Consider the following 19,497-nt stretch of genomic DNA (forward strand, 5'->3'; position numbering starts at 1 on the left):
GTGTTATGGGCAAAAGTGGAGGGAATGTTTATAAAAAGGACTAAAGGGAAGGGGAGCGGGAGATGGCGGAAGTGCCTGCCCTAACCAGACCTGAGCAGCATTCCCGGGCTACATCCAGTCGCTTCCCTGTCTTGGACAGCTTTGCCTGGGAACCACAAGTCCCACTATTAGAAACCCTACTTTTTTTACTTTTCTCTAAATTGATATTTAATGCTCACGCTGATTTTCATAGTTACTCTCAAACTTGGTCCTCTTTTTTATTCTCTCAGCTCTCTGGGATAATAATCAGAGCTTAATACTATGAATATTCTTAATCATTATGTGCCAGACACTTTGCTCTTACATGTATTATCTCACACACAAACAAGGAAACACCTAGATACTTTTATACCCTTTTTGCAGTTACAATTAGTCAAAATATCATTAGAATTCTCATTTTGAGGATATGACCTCTAATTTGAAGTTTATAGAGGTTAAATAAGTTACCATAAAGTCACATGGTAGAGCAACTATGAACACAAGTGTTTCTGGCTCCAGAAATCATGACCTTAACCATAGCAGCATGCTGACTCCTGACAGGCAGACTTGGGAATATTATTTTTGTTTTGATTAATACCTACCCAGGAGTGTTATTTACTTGGTTTGTCCTCTAAGAGGCCCAAAGTTTTGAGTACAGTTGTCATCTGGAGTACACCCCATTTAATTTTTTTTTTCTGATGAAGCAGGTCTAACCAATGGTTTTTAAATTTTAATTTTTATTTTTATCATAAATACATGTACATGATTTTTAAACTCAATGCTATTTCTTTTCCTAAATTCTGTTTCCCAGAAGCAAATATTTTCAATTATTTTATTTAATTTTGGCTTTATGAAGGTATAATTGACAAATAAGTTTGCAGGACAAAGTATACAAAGTGATGATTTGATACATGTATACTTTGTGAAAGGATTCCCCCACCATCAAGTTAATTGACACATCCATCACCAGTATATGTAACTTGGAGGGGCAGGGTATTACAGCATTTTAATTCTATTCTTTTAGCACATTTCAATTATACACTACAACGTCAGCAATTATAGTCATCATGTTATACATTACGTCCTTAGGCCTTATTCATTTTATACCTGAAAGTTTGTACCCTGTTATAAGCTCTATTTCTTCTACCTGCCAAATCCTGGCAACTACTTAGTACACTGTTTTTATGACTAATTTTTAATACTTTTTTAACCATTGTATTAGAGTTATAAGTGATTTATCCACCGTGATTACAACAGTAGAATATTTTAAATTTTACTATATGTTTACTTTAACCTATGAAGTTTTATATTTTCATATGTTTTCCTGCTGTTAATTTTCCATCCTTTAGTTTCAGCCTCAAGAATTTTCTATCATTTCTTTTAAGACTGGTATAGTGGTGATTAGCTCTTTCAGCTTTTGTTTGGCTGGGAAATTCTTTATCTCTTCTTCAATTCTGAAGGAAAATTTTGCTGGGTAGTTTGTTTGTTTTAATCATTTTAGCACTTTGAAAGTATCATGGCCCTGGCCAGTTGACTCAGTGGATAGAGCATCAGCCAGGCATATGAATGTCTTGGGTTTGATTCCTGGTCAGAGCACAAAGGAGAAGCAATCATCTGCTTCTCTCTCTCTCCTACCCTCCCATAGCCAGTGTCTCTATTGGTTTGAGTATTGGCCCCTGGTGCTGAGGATTGTTCTGTTGGTCCCAGAATCAACCTCAGGTGCTAAAAATAGATCAGTTGATTCGAGCATAGCTCCAGACAGGGGTTGCTGGGTAGATCCCAGTCAGGGCATATACAGGAGTTTGTCTCATTATCTCCCCTCTTTTTGCTGAAAGAAAGAAAGAAAGAAAGAAAGAAGGAAGGAAGGAAGGAAGGAAGGAAGGAAGGAAGGAAGGAAGGAAGGAAGGAAGGAAGGAAGGAAGGAAGGAAGGAAGGAAGGAAGGAAGGAAAAGAAAGAAAGAAAGAAAGAAAGAAAGAAAGAAAGAAAGAAAGAAAGAGGAGGGGAGGGGAGGGGAGGGGAGGGAGGGAGGGAGGGAGGGAGGGAGGGAGGAAGGGAGGAAGGGAGGAAGGGAGGAAGGGAGGAAGGGAGGAAGGGAGGAAGGGAGGAAGGGAGGAAGGGAGGAAGGGAGGAAGGGAGGAAGGGAGGAAGGAAGGAAGGAAGGAAGGAAGGAAGGAAGGAAGGAAGGAAGGAAGGAAGGAAGGAAGGAAGGAAGGAAGGAAGGAAGGAAGGAAGGAAGGAAGGAAGGAAGGAAGGAAGGAAGGAAGGAAGGAAGGAAGGAAGGAAGGAAGGAAGGAAGGAAGGAAGGAAGGAAGGAAGGAAGGAAGGAAGGAAGGAAGGAAGGAAGGAAGGAAGGAATCATGAAACTCCCTTCTGGCCTGAAAGCTTTGCTGAAAATCTGCTTATAGTCTTATGAGGTTTCCCTTGTACATAACAAATAGATTTTCTCTTGCTGCTTTTAAGATTCCCTTGTCCCTTAGCTTTTGACAATTTTATTATCATTTTGTGTCAGTGTGGATCTCTGAATTATGTTTCTATTGGCCCTGGCCAGTAGGCTCAGTTGTAGAGCGTCGGCCTGGCGAACCATCTGCTTCTCCATCTCTCCCCCTCCACCTTCTCTCTCTGTCTCTCTTTCCCTCCCTCAGCCATTGCTGGATTAGTTCAAATGAATTGGCCTCCGACCTGAGGATGGCTCCATGACCCCTGCCTCAGGCACTAAAAAAATTGCTTGGTACTGAGCAATGGAGCAATGGCCCCAGATGGGCAGAGCATTGACCTGTAGGGGGCTTGCTGGCTGGATCCCAGTACAGGTGCATGTGGGAGTCTATCTCCCTTCCTCTCACTAAAATTAGAAAGAAAGAAAAAAGAATTATGTTTATTTGGAAATCTTGACTTTCTGAATTTGGATGTCTGTTTCTTTCTCCAGGTTGGGAAGTTATCAGCTGTTATTTCTTTGAATAAGCTTTTTGCCCTTTTCTCTGTTTTCTTTCTGGAATCCCTATAATGCATATCATAGTGTGCTTTATAGTGTCTCATATGTTCCTTAAGCTCTCTTCACTCTCTTATATACTTTTTTCTTTTTGCTCTTTTGATTGTATAAATTCCAGTGCCCTTTCTTCCACTTGATTTAGTCCGCTGTTAAACTCCTTTAATAAATTTTTTTCAGTTCAATATACTTCAGCTATGTCTTTTCTATTTTGCACTTTTTATTATTTTCTCTTTGTTGAAATTCTCACTTTGTTCATGCATTGTTCTCCTGGCATTGGTGAACATCTCTATGATTGTTATTTTAAACACTCTCAAAGGTAAATCACTTCTGTTCATTTCATTAAAATCTGTTTCTGGAGATTTTTCTTGGTCTTTAGTTTAGACCATATTCCTGTTTCTTCATTTTCTTTGACTCTCTTTGTTGGTGTCTAGGCATGAGCTAAAACAACCACCTCTCCTAATCTTGATAGAATATTCTTGTTATGAAAATGAACCGCTTTTATCAACCCAACCCAAGCTTTTTGTAGTTTGTCTAGCTTCTAAGATTGTCCAAACCACCTTACTTGTTCCTCATGGCTCTCACTAGTTGAGGGTGTGCCAAAACTCATCAGTGTCCCAAAGGTGAGAATGGCAGTCAGCACCTAGATGCAGGCTGATTATAAACTGGACCCTCAGGTAGCAGCTGGGCAGCCGTGTAGTTAAGTTCCTTCCAGGGAGACACTGGGAGATGGGCATTTTTGCCTGTTGTCTCTGTGCTGAACCCAAATTATAGCTGCGGGGAGGATGGGGTACTCCTGCATCTGTTAGAAACTACTTCATTTGATACAATACTGTGGGATTCAAGAATGCAAGCCCCATTGGTTCCCACAGACAGGTAATCTGGGGGCCCATCCCTTGAGAAGCAGCCACAAAAGCTGGGGTGCCAGCCATTTGTAAAAAAATTCTTCTCCTTCCAGGGAGACACTAGTGACTTGGTTTTGTTGTTGGATTGGGCTGAAGAGAGAAGGCAGGAAAAGTGTCTGCTGTTTTCCTGTCTCTGGTAAGGGTGACAGAAAGTCACTAGAAATGTACTTAAGTTAGCACTCTCATCTTCAAGCAGTAGCTTTTACAGTATATGGGAGTTTTTGCCTGCTTTCTCTGCTCTAAGCCCCAAGAATAGGGGTGTGCTCATGCACCTATAAATAACTTTTTTTCTATATTCTCAAAGTTCTCATGGACATAATCCCCACTGGCTTTCAGAGCTAGGTGTTTAAGAAGTCTGAAAAGTTGAAAAAGTATCACAAATGTTGACAATGTCTAGACGCTAGATTTTGGGTTCAAACCTTTTGCTCCTCTGGGAAAAGCTGGTAGTTGAGGGTTTGATCCTGGTTGTATGGCACTGTGCTGGGGGTTTGTGTCAAGAGTGGGTCTCAGCCCTTCCTAGCCATTCCAGTGTGGGTGTTCTCTCATTTGTCCTATGCATAGGGGTCACTCAGCTAGTTTCTGAATCACTTTCATTAGGAATCTCTGTGTGCAGCTATATATATTCAATGTGTCTGCAGGAGGAGGGGAGCTCAGGGGCCTCCTATGTCACCATCTTAGTCTACTCGACAATTTTCAATTATTTTAGCTATCTCTTTTATCAATTAAATCCATATTTCTCACTTACCGTTTCTCAGAATGATCAAGTACTCAAGTTATCTATATGTTCCATGTTATTTTTTATGGCAACATCTCCTGGAATTCCCCTCCATCTTTTGCTTCTCTCCTACGTTGAATAGCCTAACTTGTACATCCTATGTCTCTTTTATTCGCTTTCTCCCTCACTTTGTGACATTTCTTGAGATATACATCTTGAGAAAAGCTTCTGAAAGATATTTTTGAGAATGTGTCTGAAAATATCCTTGTTTTACTCTAATACTATTATTTAGCTAAACATGTAGTTTAGGATAAAATGAAGACTTTTGGAGACATTGTTCCATTGTTCTCTAACTTCCAGTGTTGCTAGGAATAGTTGTCATTCTATTCTGGGTCCTTTGAACGGGACCTATTTCTTCTTAGAAAGTTTGAAGGTCTTATCTTCTCATACTTGGACATTTTTCAATGTGTTTTCTTTGGATAGTTTCTTTTACTTTTTTCTGGGTGTACATAAGCCTTTTTAATCTGGAAATCATGTCTTTCAGTTCTAGGGAATTACATAATTTCTAGGATATTTTCTACCCCTTTTTTTTGCCTCCTACCTCTTCTAGAACCTACTAGTTAGGTATTGTAGTGCCTAAAATAATTTGATTTCCTTATTTTCTCGCATTTTTCATCTCTTTGACTTTTTGTTTTTGTATGTGTAAAATTTCCTCAAATTGATCTTCCAAACCTTCTTCAAAGCATTATCTATTCTATACTTATTTTAAATAACTTTCTTGTTCTTTATAAAATTTTTAAATAGAATCCTGTGCTTATTTCTTATGTGCAATCAATATTGACCTACAGTGTTGTGAATCTTATAATGGAACGTGCTTCTTGGAAAAAAACTTTGCCACTTAAAATATTTTCTCTTTATATAGGGTTTAATCAGTCAAAAATACTGCCTTTTAGTTCCCATGCTGTTAATTAAATTTAGTTTAAAGTGATTTCTGCAAAACTTGTCAAGTATCACAAAATGTTGGCCAAAAAATATTCTTAGGAATATTTGTGGCTACACTACAGATAGAGCTGAAGTGCAAATAACTGCAAATAAAAAGACACAGAGATGATTTCAGCAATGACTTGGCCAAAGCACAGGACTTTTGGCAATGGCCTGGAATGTTGAATGCATTGCCCACTTGAGTCAAAGTCCAGATGCCTGTGATTTCTTTTTTCCATTATCAGTTCATCATACTGGTTTGTTTTCGTTTTAAGGTCATCAGGCTTTTGAGCAAGAATTTCATCTCTAGAAAATATTCTGAGCCAAAACACCCTATGTATGTGCAATTTATTTAAAAGAGTGCTTTGGGTAGTTTCATATCAGCATTCTCTTACTGCAAATGATAATGGCACCTTCTATCAGTTGATTAGTTTACAAAATTATTTGAAGTAGAGTCTCTCACTAAAAACCCAGTAAATTTTAATCCTCATTTCAGTTTTTAAAAATAGACAGTACACCTGGCCGGTTGGCTCAGCGGTAGAGCGTCGGCCTAGCGTGCGGAGGACCCGGGTTTGATTCCCGGCCAGGGCACACAGGAGAAGCGCCCATTTGCTTCTCCACCCCTCCGCCGCGCTTTCCTCTCTGTCTCTCTCTTCCCCTCCCACAGCCAAAGGCTCCATTGGAGCAAAGATGGCCCGGGCGCTGGGGATGGCTCTGTGGCCTCTGCCTCAGGCGCTAGAGTGGCTCTTGTCGCAACATGGCGACGCCCAGGATGGGTAGAGCATCGCCCCTGGTGGGCGTGCCGGGTGGATCCTGGTTGGGCGCATGCGGGAGTCTGTCTGACTGTCTCTCCCTGTTTCCAGCTTCAGAAAAATGAAAAAAAAAAAAAATAGACAGTACAATGGTTAAGAGCTTCATAATTCTTAACTGAAAAAATCAGATGACATGGACTTCTAGGGGTATATTACTTTATATATGTAGACTGATTAATGTGTCTGATACATAGTAAGCACACCTAAAGTGGGTGCCATTGTTGTAATCCTAGAATCTGTCTTATAGATTCCAGCAGTGTATTAGTGCAATGCCTCCGTAGTCAAATACCTGATTCCTTGAGCCCTGGAGTTCTGTTACTGCTCACATGGAATCCTCTGTACCAAACTGAGAGCTGCCATTCTTCTGTTTTTCACTTATTTATAATATACCTTTCTCTTTTGTGTTTTCTGCATTCTTATTAAATTACAAACATCTCCGGTTCAGTGGAAGAGTGTTGGCCAGGCGTATGGATGTCCTGGGTTCAATTCCTGGTCAGGGAACACAGGAGAAGTGCCCATCTGCTTCTCTACCCCTTCTTCTCTCCCTTCTCTCTCTCTCTCGCCCTCCCCTCCAGCAGCCATGGCTTGATTGGGGTGAGTTATCCCCAGGTGCTGAGAATGATTCCGTGGCCTCCACCTTAGGCGCTAGAAAGAGCTCGGTTGCTGAGCAGCAAAGCAATGGCCCAGATGAGCAGAGCATCACCCCCTAGTGGGCTTGCCAGATGGATCCCGGTCAGGGCACATGCGGGAGTGTCTCTGCCTCCCTTCCTCTCACAACAACAACAACAACAACAATTACAAATATCTCAAAAAATGGGAATTATATCCCAAAATCCTTGTACAGATTTGAGACTCACCATACTATCAGCCAAATCATTGATTTTATGTCCAAAATACTTCCTGCTAATTGCGCCACTGACAGGAGCTCTTGGTTTTTAGGCAGGTGGAAAACAACTATTTGAATTTCTTAAAAGGATTTGCCCTGCTTAAGTATTCTATGAATGAAATTTGTCAATATCGCACAGCAATTTAATGCATAATTCAGAAAGAAAAACCTGTCTTTATACCCATGCTTGTCAGGAGGTAACACTACCGCACCCCTGGTTTGGAGATGCTGTGGCTTCCTGTGACCCACAGAAGACCTGAGTTCCAGAAAATACACCAGGAAGTCCTTGCAAAGAAATATTATATTTTCATGTGCACTGTTCCCGTTAGCTTAGTCTAATAGTTTCCAAATATCAGTGGAGGCAGGATTCACTTCAGGAACTTGTTACGAATTTCTACCTGGACCACCTCCCTCAAAAAAATTGTTTCAATAGTTAGGACGGAGCAAGAAATCTGTATTTAAAAGAAACTTTCGCCCTGGCCGGTTGGCTCAGCGGTAGAGCGTCGGCCTAGCGTGCAGAGGACCCGGGTTCGATTCCCGGCCAGGGCACACAGGAGAAGCGCCCATTTGCTTCTCCACCCCTCCGCCGCGCTTTCCTCTCTGTCTCTCTCTTCCCCTCCCGCAGCCAAGGCTCCATTGGAGCAAAGATGGCCCGGGCGCTGGGGATGGCTCTGTGGCCTATGCCTCAGGCACTAGAGTGGCTCTGGTCGCAACATGGCGACACCCAGGATGGGCAGAGCATCGCCCCCTGGTGGGCAGAGCATCGCCCCTGGTGGGCGTGCCGGGTGGATCCCGGTCGGGCGCATGCGGGAGTCTGTCTGACTGTCTCTCCCTGTTTCCAAACTTCAGAAAAATGAAAAAAGAAAAAAAAAAAAAAAAAAAAAAGAAACTTTCGCCACTGCTGCTCTGATATGCAACTCTGACATAAGTAGTACTAACCCCATGTGGAGCAGCTGTGTTAGGCTTGCTCACAGGTTTACCTGCTGCAAGCACTTGGCCTGATTGGTGCACGAGCGTGTGGCAGCACCATGTGTGTGTGGTCTATATAAGGCTACGGGTGCTTGCACTCAGGGGGATTGTGGATGGCAGATTGCCTGCCCACCACAGTGAGGGGCCATTTTGCTGTTTGTTTGCCTGAGAGGCGATTTTCCCCTGCCTGTGTGCTTGTCCACCATTGCGAGACTCTATTAAATGGTAACGGCCCAACACTTTCCGGCTCCACAGTTTCTCTACTGCCTGCCCAAATCCTTGCCTGGCCTCGGCCACTGGCACTACACCCCACAAAGGGGAACACTGCTTAAGTCTAAGACTCTGAGGGTTGGGATAAAATGGAATAATAAGGAATCTTTCTACTTCTTTCCCTCAGGAAGTAGCTGAAACATCTGAAGAAAACGGAGGATCCTGTTGCTATAATTAGCCAGGGTCCACCACATACCTGTTTCATATATAAACATTACCAACTTGCCCAGTTATTTCTACTAATTTGGAATTTTTAAAAAAGACACCTATCTTTTTTATTAATTTAACTCTGCCTATTCTTATACAAAACATTAGACAAGCTGTATAGACAGTAAGGTTTAATTTTTTTTTCTTCCCCCGTGCTTCTAGAACATATGCCCATTCTGTCACTGTGATTTCAAAACAGACTCAGGAAGAATGTTAGTATAACAAGGAAATGTTTGCCTGACCAGGCGGTGGCGCAGTGGATAGAGTGTCAGACTGGGATGCAGAGGACCCAGGTTCGAGACCTCGAGGTTGCCAGCTTGAGCACAGGTTCATCTGGTTTGAGCAAATCTCACCAGCTTGGACCCAAGGTCACTGGCTTGAGCAAGGGGTTACTCGGTCTGCTGAAGGCCCAAGGTCAAGGCACATATGAGAAAGCAATCAATGAACAACTAAGGTGTCGCAATGAAAAACTAATGGCTTCTCATCTCTCTTCATTCCTGTCTGTCTGTCCCTATCTAGCCCTCTCTCTGACTCTCTCTCTCTGTCTCTGTAAAAACAAACAAAAAAACCCACAAGGAAATGTTTCCTACCCCTGAAGAATATATTACAATTTTATTTTCATTTCCCCCCAACAGCTATGAATTCCAGGTGAAACCAAAAAACCCACTTGGAGAAGGCCCAGCCAGCAACACAGTGGCATTCAGTACTGAATCAGGTAATTATATTAGTAATAATCCCCAACAGGATGTAAAAGGTCAAAGTGTTTGCACCAGGGAGCTTGTTTGAAACCCAGCCACACACGGTAATTAATTTCTTGAACTGCAAAAAAGCATCTATAAGAAAGAGTCAATTAACGGAGGTACCCATAAGGTACGACTTACATTTTTTCTCATTTATTTTGATGTCAGAAAAAAAGAAGGTATATCAGTTTTTAAAAAAGTGTTTAATCAATCTATACTCAAAAATCTAGTGAATAAATGCTCTTTGTATGCCAGCATCAATTCCGAAAATCAAAATGTCAGAAGGGCTAAGCCATACTCCATCTGGAAAGGGAATTCATTCGATATATTTTTATGATGAGCAGCTGTAAATTCTCTTACTTGACCTTCTGATCTCCAATTCCCTAATGAGATATCTCTGTCCTCACAGCATCATTTGTCTAATTTTTGCACCAACTATGTTGTAAAGTACCGTACTCCAGATGCTGAAAAGTACTGTACCTCACTTCTGCGAGTTTACGTAGAGACACCAAGTCCAGATGAATTTTGAAGGGTTTTATTAAAGGAGGAGATTTATTAAATATACCGGCTGCATATGGTTGACATGGGCATTTGCAGACCCAAATCATGTGCGCCGGGCACAGCCCTTGTGGCCGGCAACCTTTGCTCTCACACGCACTGGATGGTGGGAAAAGGAGGAGGGGGATGGGACGTAATTCATTAGCAAGCTTACAACGTTTCTCTATAGGATTCATAAAAAACATTTTTACACATCAAAACTTACAAGGTAACACAATAGCAAAAATGTTATTCCACATATTAAAAGATATTCCTAAATTTTCTAGTGTTCATTTGCCATTCCTTTGTTTAGAGATACATGCATCAATTATACGTTTCCAGGAGGGGAGGGGTAGTTTCCATGGTGCTAGGGGATAAATGCCTGTAAATGGCTCATCAAATAAGAAAAGGTTTTTTTCAATCTCTCTCTTCCTACACCTGGCTAGCTATTTACCGACTTCCTTACAGGTGTGGGGGGAAGGGAGGGAATCCAAATCTCCTTCCCCTCTTCATTTACAATACACTGCTATCAGCCATCCTGAGCTGGAGCAAATCACACAAGTATAAAAGTCATTTTACAAAATTTCTCTGCACACTTAGCCCAAATTAATAAAATGCTCTTTAAGCTTCCTAGTAGAAGGGAGCCTCCTACACAGTACGTTTCTGCAAGCCAGGAAACTTTCACATTTCTTTTCCTAAAATATTAATATTAATTTTGTAGCTTTTTGGTACCTTACTATAACTGCACTTCATGGTATCTTGGTGATTTTATTATCAGTAGTTTTTGTATGAAACTAAGAGGAAGCTTTTAAAATGGGAGTAAAAGCTAGAACAGCAATGAAGACGTCTAACTATTCAAATCACATTTAAGAGATACAGCTGAGTATCTGGCAGATTTTCCAATCAAGAACAGTTTCCAAAACAACACACACATTTCCACATTGCCTTTAGAAAGAGTGTACCTACCACTTTGCAAGTAAAATTTTTTAACTGTAAGCACGATCTTCTTCACTGCACCCCTGAAACACTGAGACCTCCTTACCGAATAACATCTATGTTTGCTATTTCTCTGCAGCGGATCCAAGAGTGAGCGAGCCCGTTTACGGTGAGTACCTATCTCAATGTGAACATAACTACATACTTTTCTAAACTGATTCAACTGCACAGACATGGCAGGATTGTAGTTGTAAGGTATTTTTCCCTGCCGAGAAGGAAGGAAGAGGGCCGGAGCCGCAAAGTGTGGAATAAGTAAACAGCTTTATTGAGTACAGAGCGCACACCCCGCCCAGCAAGGTTCCCTGGCCCCGAGGTAAGATGGAGGCCAGGGAAGTTGCACGGATTAAACCGCGTGGGAGATATTTAAAGGGTCCCTCTAGGGAAGTGGAGCTACTATGACGTGGTGAAATTTCACTGGCTGGCAGACGATCGCTTCTTTCCAAATGGTTCCTGGGAAGATTCCTTTGGCGGGCTTGATTGTGGGTGGTCCTAACCAAAGTGGGTGGGTCTGAGTTACCCACGTGACCATCCCTCATCCACCGACCTTACAGTAATCATGATTTCACTTTGGCCCACTTAGTCTTCTGAGAATATCAATCAGGTGTGAATGCTTAGCCAAAACACTGTTTCATTGTGAACCTAACAGGCGTCCCCAAACTACAGCCCACCCGGGAGCTGCATGTGGCCCCCTGACGCCATTTATCTGGCCCCTGCCACACTTCTGGAAGGGGCACCTCTTTCATTGCTGGTCAGTGAGAGGAGCACTGTATGTAGCGGCCCTCCAACGGTCTGAGGGACAGCGAACTGGCCCCTGTGTAAAAAGTTTGGGGACCCCTGAAATGTTTGGGGAACAAGTTGGTTATTCTGAAACTTGCTTTCATTCTTATACCAAATTGTGTTTAATAATTGTCAAAACATAGCTCCCTCATTTCCACTTTTAATAACAAGTCACATTGAAGCAGCTGTTTAAATTGTATACACTGCAAAATAAAACAAAACCTAAATTTCCTCAGGATGCTATATCTACATGTGGCACTGCAAAGTCCATTCAGCACCTAAAACTACTCCTCTAAGATTTCCATCACTATTAATGGGAACTTAATTGGGAGTTCATGTGTTCAAACTTCTATAATATTTTTGGCTCCAATATTTAGCATTGGAGAAAACCAACTATTAGCAAGTTGATATAGTCGACATCTCAAACTGCTGGGGTTTTTTTGTTGTGTTTTGTTTGTAAGTTTGTTTTCATCTTTTAGGACAGCTCTTCAGGACTCAAAGTCAGATACTAAATTCAAACCATGTTTTCCTTATGCAGGAGGAAGAGATGCCATCTGGACCGAAAGACCCTTTAACTCAGACTCCTACTCAGAATGCAAGGGCAAACAGTACGTCAAAAGGACGTGGTATAAAAAGTTTGTAGGGGTGCAGCTGTGCAACTCTCTCAGATACAAGATTTATCTGAGCGACTCCCTCACGGGTAAGCAAGACCGCCAGCTGTTCTGAGTCTTGTCCTTCAGGGAATGCTCTGCAGTATTCTGTAACTTAGCATTTCTCTGGGCAGAAACTCATGTATCATGTAAATACAAAATTTTTTTTTTTGAACAAGATGTTGTTAAAATACTTGACCTAGAAAACAAAGATTTGAGACATGCTATTAGAAGGTAAATAATGAAAATGAAATTTGAGGTGTTGTACTCCACTGATTAGACATTACATCTCGCACCATCTGACACCATACATGAAACTAATGCAATAGTAATTTATGTCAACTATAATAAAAAGTGATTTTAAAAATAAAAATAAGGTGCTAGCAAAGCAAAAGAAATTTTTTTAACCAAAATAAAATAAGAAAAGAAAAAGCAATTTGAAACGGAGCCATCATGGCAAACTTGAATATAAAGACACTAAACACATTCAAGCTCAATTTTGTTACAGCCAACCAAGCATCGATACCCTACTGACAGTAAAATGGCTTAAATAGGTGGAAAGAATATGACAATTAGAATTTTCAGTCTGCTAGAGACAAGATCAAGATTACAACACCTGGCTGGAAGGCCTATAACCCCTTGCTCCAAACTCAGTAGGTTATCATTTTCTCTTCTATACCCATAAAATAAAAAAAACTTAAATAAGGCTGGCCCCCATTCAACAAATAGTATCTGTTTTATTCAGACACTGCCCTAGGTGCTAAGGTCAAAGCAGCAAACAAGATACAAATAAGCCTTCTTGTAGCTTACAATCTAGTTGGAAGAGACAGTCAACAAATATGTACATAAGAATTTCATGCGGTGTTTTGAAATAAACTTAAGAGTGGGAGAAAACAGCTGAATAGAAGTTTCTTTAGTAAGAATGTGTTGGACAAACAAGTGTGTTGGGCTTGCTCGCTTGCATTTTGCCTGATTGGTGCATGAGCACGGGCAGCACCACCTGAGTATGGTCTATGTAAGGCCGCAGGCAGGTGCTTGCCATCAGGGCGGCAAATTGTAAATTGCTGATTGCCTGCCTCCTTGGGAGGGGCCATTGTTTGATACTGTTTGCCGGAGAAGGGGTTTTTCCCCAGCCTGTTTTGCTTGGGAGTCTTGAGAGAGAGAGAGAGAGAGAAGCAGTTTGCCCCGCCTGCCTGCTTGTCTGCCATTGCCAGACTCTAATAAAGAAGATGGTCCACCATCCTCCGGCTCCACAGTCCCCTTCCCATCTGCCTGAATCCAATGGGAACCTGCCTGGCCACGGCTCCCGGCTTTACAGAATGGTTAGGAAAAGCCTCTTTGAAAAGGTATTCCTTGTGCTAAGAAAACTAGAAAGCACCAAACAAGCAGAGATCTGAGGATAAAGCTGGAGGTAGAGGGAAGAGAAATGCCAAGGCCTTGGCAGAACAAGCCCAGCCCGCTCCGCTTGTGCAGCTGAGACTCAGAAGGGCAAGACGAGGCAGGCAGGTCTGCAGTCACGGAGAGCAGTGGGCCTTAATCCCCGGGCCGCAGACCCTTACCGGTCTGTGGGCCATTTGGTACCGGTCCTCAGAGAAAGAATAAATAACTTACATTATTTCCATTTTATTTATATTTAAGTCTGAACAATCTTTTTTTTTTTTAAATGACCAGATAGATTCCCTCTGTTACATCCATCTAAGACTCACTCTTGACGCTTGTCTCGGTCACATGATACATTTATTCGTCCCACCCTAAAGGCCGGTCCGTGAAAATATTTTCTGACATTAAACCGGTCTGTAGCCCACAAGAGGTTGGGGACCATTGAGGTAGAGCTTTGAAATCAAATAAGACTGGGTTTCATTCTGAGCATAATAGAAGTTTGCTGGAGAGATTTATGGAGAGGAGTAACACTGGCTGAGTAGCATTTTTAAAAGATGCAGGAGATGTGAGGAAGAATAAAGGCAAAATTGAAAACAGGGAGTCAGCTAGGAGACTATTTCATGGTTCGGTCAAGAAGCACTGGTGGCTTGAACTAGGGTACAGTCGTGGGGGAGAAGTACAAGAACAGGAAAGATGGATTATTTGAAACAACCTGATGATTTCAGAATCGTTCCATATCCAAGAAACGAACACTTAATGATCCTTTTCATTTTTGGTTCTTCAGGACAATTTTATAACATAGGTGATCAGAGAGGCCATGGAGAAGATCACTGCCAATTTGTGGACTCGTTTTTAGATGGACGCACCGGACAGCAGCTGACTTCTGACCAGTTACCCACGAAAGAAGGTATGTTTTCTGAGCCGACTCAGAGTTTTATAAATTAACCCCGAAAGAATTCATGCTGAGAAAAGCAATCACTTCAAAAATAATTCTACAGTACTATTGTTATAATTATCTGGCTAGGAAGAAAAAACTTTAGTAAGACCTAAGGATGAAGACTTTAATAAGTGTCTCAGCTTTCCACAGAGACATATATAAATGCAATCTACTTGAAGGAAACCTGAAGAACAGTGTTTCCTAAACTTGAATCATTCATATATTACCTGTATGTTTTTTGTCAAGACTGAGCACACAGGAATTTTATTCCTTTAAAAAAAAATTTTTTTAAAGAAAACTTGTAGATTACCACAAATGGAAAAACAATATTATTTGTCTTAATTATGTATTTTCAATTAAAATAGAACAATTCTTTTAAGAAATGAGTAACTACTGTAAAGCTGAAGACACGTTAGCACTAAACTGCTTAATGAGGATTAAAACTATAAAAATTCATCCTTGTTAGGCAGGGCAAGAGAGGGTAAATTAAATATCCCCATTCCTTGGGAATGTAAACCAAGGTTTTGTTAAATACTTTAAAGTGTTTCACTGGTCTTTTCAGCAACACATTTTGTTCACTGGCACTTAAACATACCAACCATAGTAAAAGACGCCTTGATGAGATCTGTGCACTCATGTGCAGGCTGTTGGGACTATTCTCCCGTAGGAATAGAATATAAAACACACTGTAAATCATGCATATTTCTATAATATACATTCAGAGAATTTCTTAATCATTTAGTATACTCCTTGAAGATTTCGTCTAAGTTCAATTCTTAGAAATTTAGCAAGCATAGAATTACCCTTCTTTTGTTTCTTAACATCGCACCTTTAGGCCCTGGCTGGTTGGCTCAGCGGTAGAGCGTCGGTTGGCGTGTGCAAGTCCAGGGTTCAATTCCCAGTCAGGGCACACAGTAGAAGCACCCATCTGCTTCTCCACCCTTCCCCCTCTCCTTTCTCTCTATCTTTCTCTTCCCTTCCCACAGCCAAGAAGTTGGCCCTGGTGCTGAGGACGGCTCTATGGCCTCCTCCTCAGGTGCTAGAATGGTTCCCCTTGCAGCAGAGCAACACCCCAGATGGGCCGAGCATCACCCCCTGGTGGGCATGCCAGGTGGATCCCGGTCAGGCACGTGTGGAAGTCAGACTGCCTCCCCGCTTCTAACTTCAAAAAATATATATATATAAAAAATTAATTAAAAAAATATTATATATATATATAACTATATATATATATATATAATATATATGGCACCTTTACTCAGATCAGTGCTCCACAGACCAGCCAGAGTCCGTAATGTGCGGAAAGTACACTTTCACATTAGACAGAGCATACTGAATGTGGTCAATGACACGCAAAAGCACAAAACCACTGACTCTTGCTCCTTTCCAGCTGTTTCCCACACTACCGACAGTTCCACCCCAGCTTGCTAGGCAGGTGCCCGTTTTGCCACCCGTTATTACCCTCAGGAGATGCCAGGGCCTCTGTTGCCACCTATTTCCTAAAATACTTCACCTTCAGCCACTTAATCTATAAGCAATGAGGGGGAAATGTCACATAGCAGCTGTTGTAATTAATTTTCCCTCTTAGGCTATTTCAGAGCAGTTCGCCAGGAACCTGTCCAATTTGGAGAAATCGGTGGTCACACCCAAATCAACTACGTCCAGTGGTATGAATGCGGGACCACAATTCCTGGAAAATGGTAGATGCTACAGTCGTGTTCACCAGTGCCTTGTTTCATCGTGGCAAAAAAATAGTTGCAAACACTATGGTTATTTGTCACATTCATTTAAAGCTCTTCTGTTTACTATGTATAAAAGTTTAAAATCTAATTGATAGCAATGTTAGATGTTTATTAGAAAGATTGCTGAGAATATTTATCAGGTCAGGTTTTACAAAGTCATTTTAAGAATGCAAGATATTAAGAGTAACATTTTTTGGGGAAGCTGGCTCCCTATTCATGGTATTTTAAGAGATCGTTTGTATATTATTTATCACAGTTGTAATGTTTTGAGATTCTTTTATAACAAAATTAACATCGAAAACTAATATACTTTTAAAAATATTACTGTTATTAATGTGTATTCTTCCTACTGGTGAGTTAATTCCATAAATCTCTACTTGGTTTAACTTATTAGGTCAAATTATCTTCAGCGTGTATATCTGGGAGAAAAAAGTCCAAATATCCACGTTTATTTAAACTTCCACATTTTTAGCAACAGCTGAATAGCTTTTCTGAAGCATTTAAAAACATTCATGTGAATATACAATTCCTTAAACATCTGCAAATTATTAAAAGGTTTTACTTGAATTAGTAAATTTCATTTCAGCTAAAAATAGAATTGAGAATGATATATTCAATTTCAAAAGTACAGTTTTCTTACTCTACTCATAATCGTGTTACAATTTCTAAATATACTTTGTCAAACTGTCCCTTCAAGCAAGTCTTTCTAAGTGGGTTTCATTCTAAACAAGTTGTATGCAGAAACCGAATGTGAGGTCTGAACATAAAGATGACAGCTGAGATCCCCATCACTTTATAGGATTTTTACTATATTTTTACACGTAAGACTTCTATGAATGAATGTATCAGAGGATGTTTTTATATTCTAACTCAACTTGTACTGAAAATCATATTTTTATTTAAAAAGGTACTGTCTTCACCTGGGGAGGGAGGGAGGAAGGCGCATTGTTGCCCTCATTCTGAGGACCCTGTGCTTAACCCCTTTCGGCATGCTTCAAATCTAATAAATTTTGTACTTTTCAAACAAGTAGACATTCTGTAATAAAGAGATGTAGTTTTTTTTTTTTTCTAAGGCTGAGTTCTTTATTTCTTCTGAATAGTTCATCTCTATAAGGAAAATCAGTTATTCAGGATCTATCACAACTCCCTTGTATCTTTTAATAGTGTATCTGCTGTATTTATATAGAAATGCTAATCTATCTGTGACATTGACTTCAAAGTTTCACTGTTTTAAGTCAATAATTGTTAAAAGCATTACTTTCAAGTTAGGACAGGAATCAAACAGTACTGTTTCTTTGAATAGAAAACAGTTCTAATTAAACCATCTACATGTCATTTTCAGAAAAAAAACATCAATAAGGATTTCTTTTTTTCTCATGTATACAGTATATAATGTTAGTGACTAAATGAAACTACAGGACAAATAATGGATTCAGTAATCTTTATTAACCTGTCGATGTTACATTTTATACATAATATCTAGTTATCTTCTCAAAGAGACCTATTTTTAGTACATCATGTTAATAATAAAAAGCCAAATAAGATGGCTAAGCTTCAACCTAGCACTTTCATAACCTCTGGACAAGGCAAGCTAGAAAGTCAATCACTTTACACACACATAAGAGTAGTGTTCCAAAATCACCAGGAAGCTGCTACATTTTAAGCAGGGAAGGAAAACATTTTCATTTTGGTCTTTCTTGTGTTCTAGCAAATTATACTTTCAATTAACAGCAACAATGATATCATAAAAAAATGCTCTGCTTTTTAAATTTCTCAACTTCAAATTAAAATAAAATAGTAGTACTGGAGTCTTTGGGGAGGCAAATGGCTAGCAGCTCCATCCATCAGTGCAGCCGAGCCCCTCTATCGGTAACCAGGGCCAGGCTGGGTATAGCCCTGACCAAAGGGGGGGCGGTTACGTGCGTAAGGGTTGGGCCCACTTGGAGGAGGGGTCACGGTACTTCCAGGAGCTTGAGTGAAACCTGGTCTTGGCTGGTAGGCCCCAGGCTGTGAGGCAGGGGCCACGGTGTAATTAGCAGGCTGAGAAGTCTGGGCGGCGTAGGTGTGCGCAGGGTAACTGCTCGCCGGGTACTGCTGCGGCGCCTGGGCGGGCAGCTGCTGAGGCTGGCCGGAGAAGGTGGAGGCTGGGGCCTGGGAAGCCGGCTGCTGGCCGTACCCCGGGAACTGCTGAGGTTGTTGGGGTGCAGTCTGCGGACTATAGCCTGCTGAAAAGGCAAAATAAACAGTGTATTACATATCTTCTTTTTCTGTTGGTAAAAATCTTCTAGAGAATTAGTCTTTACTGTTATGGACCAAAAATGATGAGAAATTTTAAAACTTAATCCTAAATATTTATATATCAAGTAGATAATAGATTCTAGCATATAAAATGATTTCCAGATCAAGTGGTATCAAAAATTTTCTAAACCTGCTCATCTTATATTGAAACCACTATATATACATTTTTTCATCACAACTGCTTCTACAGTATATAATGCCTGAAAGTAAATTACTGTTTTAGTATAATTCTTTGAATAGAATTGATGCTCAAATAATAAAGCCAGAATTACTGGAAAAACTCATCATTAACCTGGTTGAGGGAAGACCTATGTAACAATAGTACCAAATAAGAACACATTTTAGAGAACGGACACTTTACAATGAAACAATGGTGCTACAAATACGTCTAACTGTGCTACTGAGATGCTTTTAAAGGTCCATTCTATAAAAACTAAGCCATTTAAAAATAAAACATCAAGTACCCATCTTCACAACCCTTTAACTCTTTCACTTTTTTAGATTTGGTATCTGATGTTTTGCCTTTACAACTCAAAATTATGATTTAGCAGTAACAACATAACACACAAAAAGCATACCATATTGTCCCACAAAATCAACATCTACATTATTTACTATTGATGTAATTTTTTTTAAAGAAAGAAAAAGTCTGCTTCACTAAAAACTTTTATCTCTACCATGAAACACACCTGC

General features: G+C 40.5%; 2 protein-coding genes across 10 annotated transcripts in view; one reads left to right on the top strand and one right to left on the bottom strand.

Moving 5' to 3' along the window:
* The window catches only part of ABI3BP (ABI family member 3 binding protein), a 266,245-nt gene extending 248,441 nt beyond the window's left edge, over positions 1–17,804 (top strand). For all 4 annotated transcript variants that reach the window (XM_066348013.1, XM_066348014.1, XM_066348015.1 and 1 more), the window contains 5 exons: positions 9,383–9,462; positions 11,100–11,129; positions 12,336–12,497; positions 14,612–14,734; positions 16,353–17,804. In XM_066348013.1, the coding sequence (XP_066204110.1) occupies positions 9,383–9,462; positions 11,100–11,129; positions 12,336–12,497; positions 14,612–14,734; positions 16,353–16,468 (511 nt within the window). In that variant the 3' untranslated portion in view covers positions 16,469–17,804. The remainder of the gene's footprint in view (positions 1–9,382; positions 9,463–11,099; positions 11,130–12,335; positions 12,498–14,611; positions 14,735–16,352) is intronic.
* Positions 17,805–17,928: 124 nt separating this feature from the next.
* TFG (trafficking from ER to golgi regulator) overlaps positions 17,929–19,497 on the bottom strand; it is a 29,684-nt gene continuing 28,115 nt past the window's right edge. For 4 of the 6 annotated variants that reach the window (XM_066348019.1, XM_066348018.1, XM_066348017.1 and 1 more), the window contains one exon: positions 17,929–18,731. In XM_066348019.1, coding sequence (XP_066204116.1) covers positions 18,370–18,731 — 362 coding nt within the window. In that variant the 3' untranslated portion in view covers positions 17,929–18,369. The remainder of the gene's footprint in view (positions 18,732–19,497) is intronic. The other 2 variants (XM_066348020.1, XM_066348022.1) reach the window with 1 other exon arrangement.

Source organism: Saccopteryx leptura, chromosome 8 (assembly GCF_036850995.1).
Source record: "Saccopteryx leptura isolate mSacLep1 chromosome 8, mSacLep1_pri_phased_curated, whole genome shotgun sequence".
Taxonomy (NCBI): domain Eukaryota; kingdom Metazoa; phylum Chordata; class Mammalia; order Chiroptera; family Emballonuridae; genus Saccopteryx; species Saccopteryx leptura.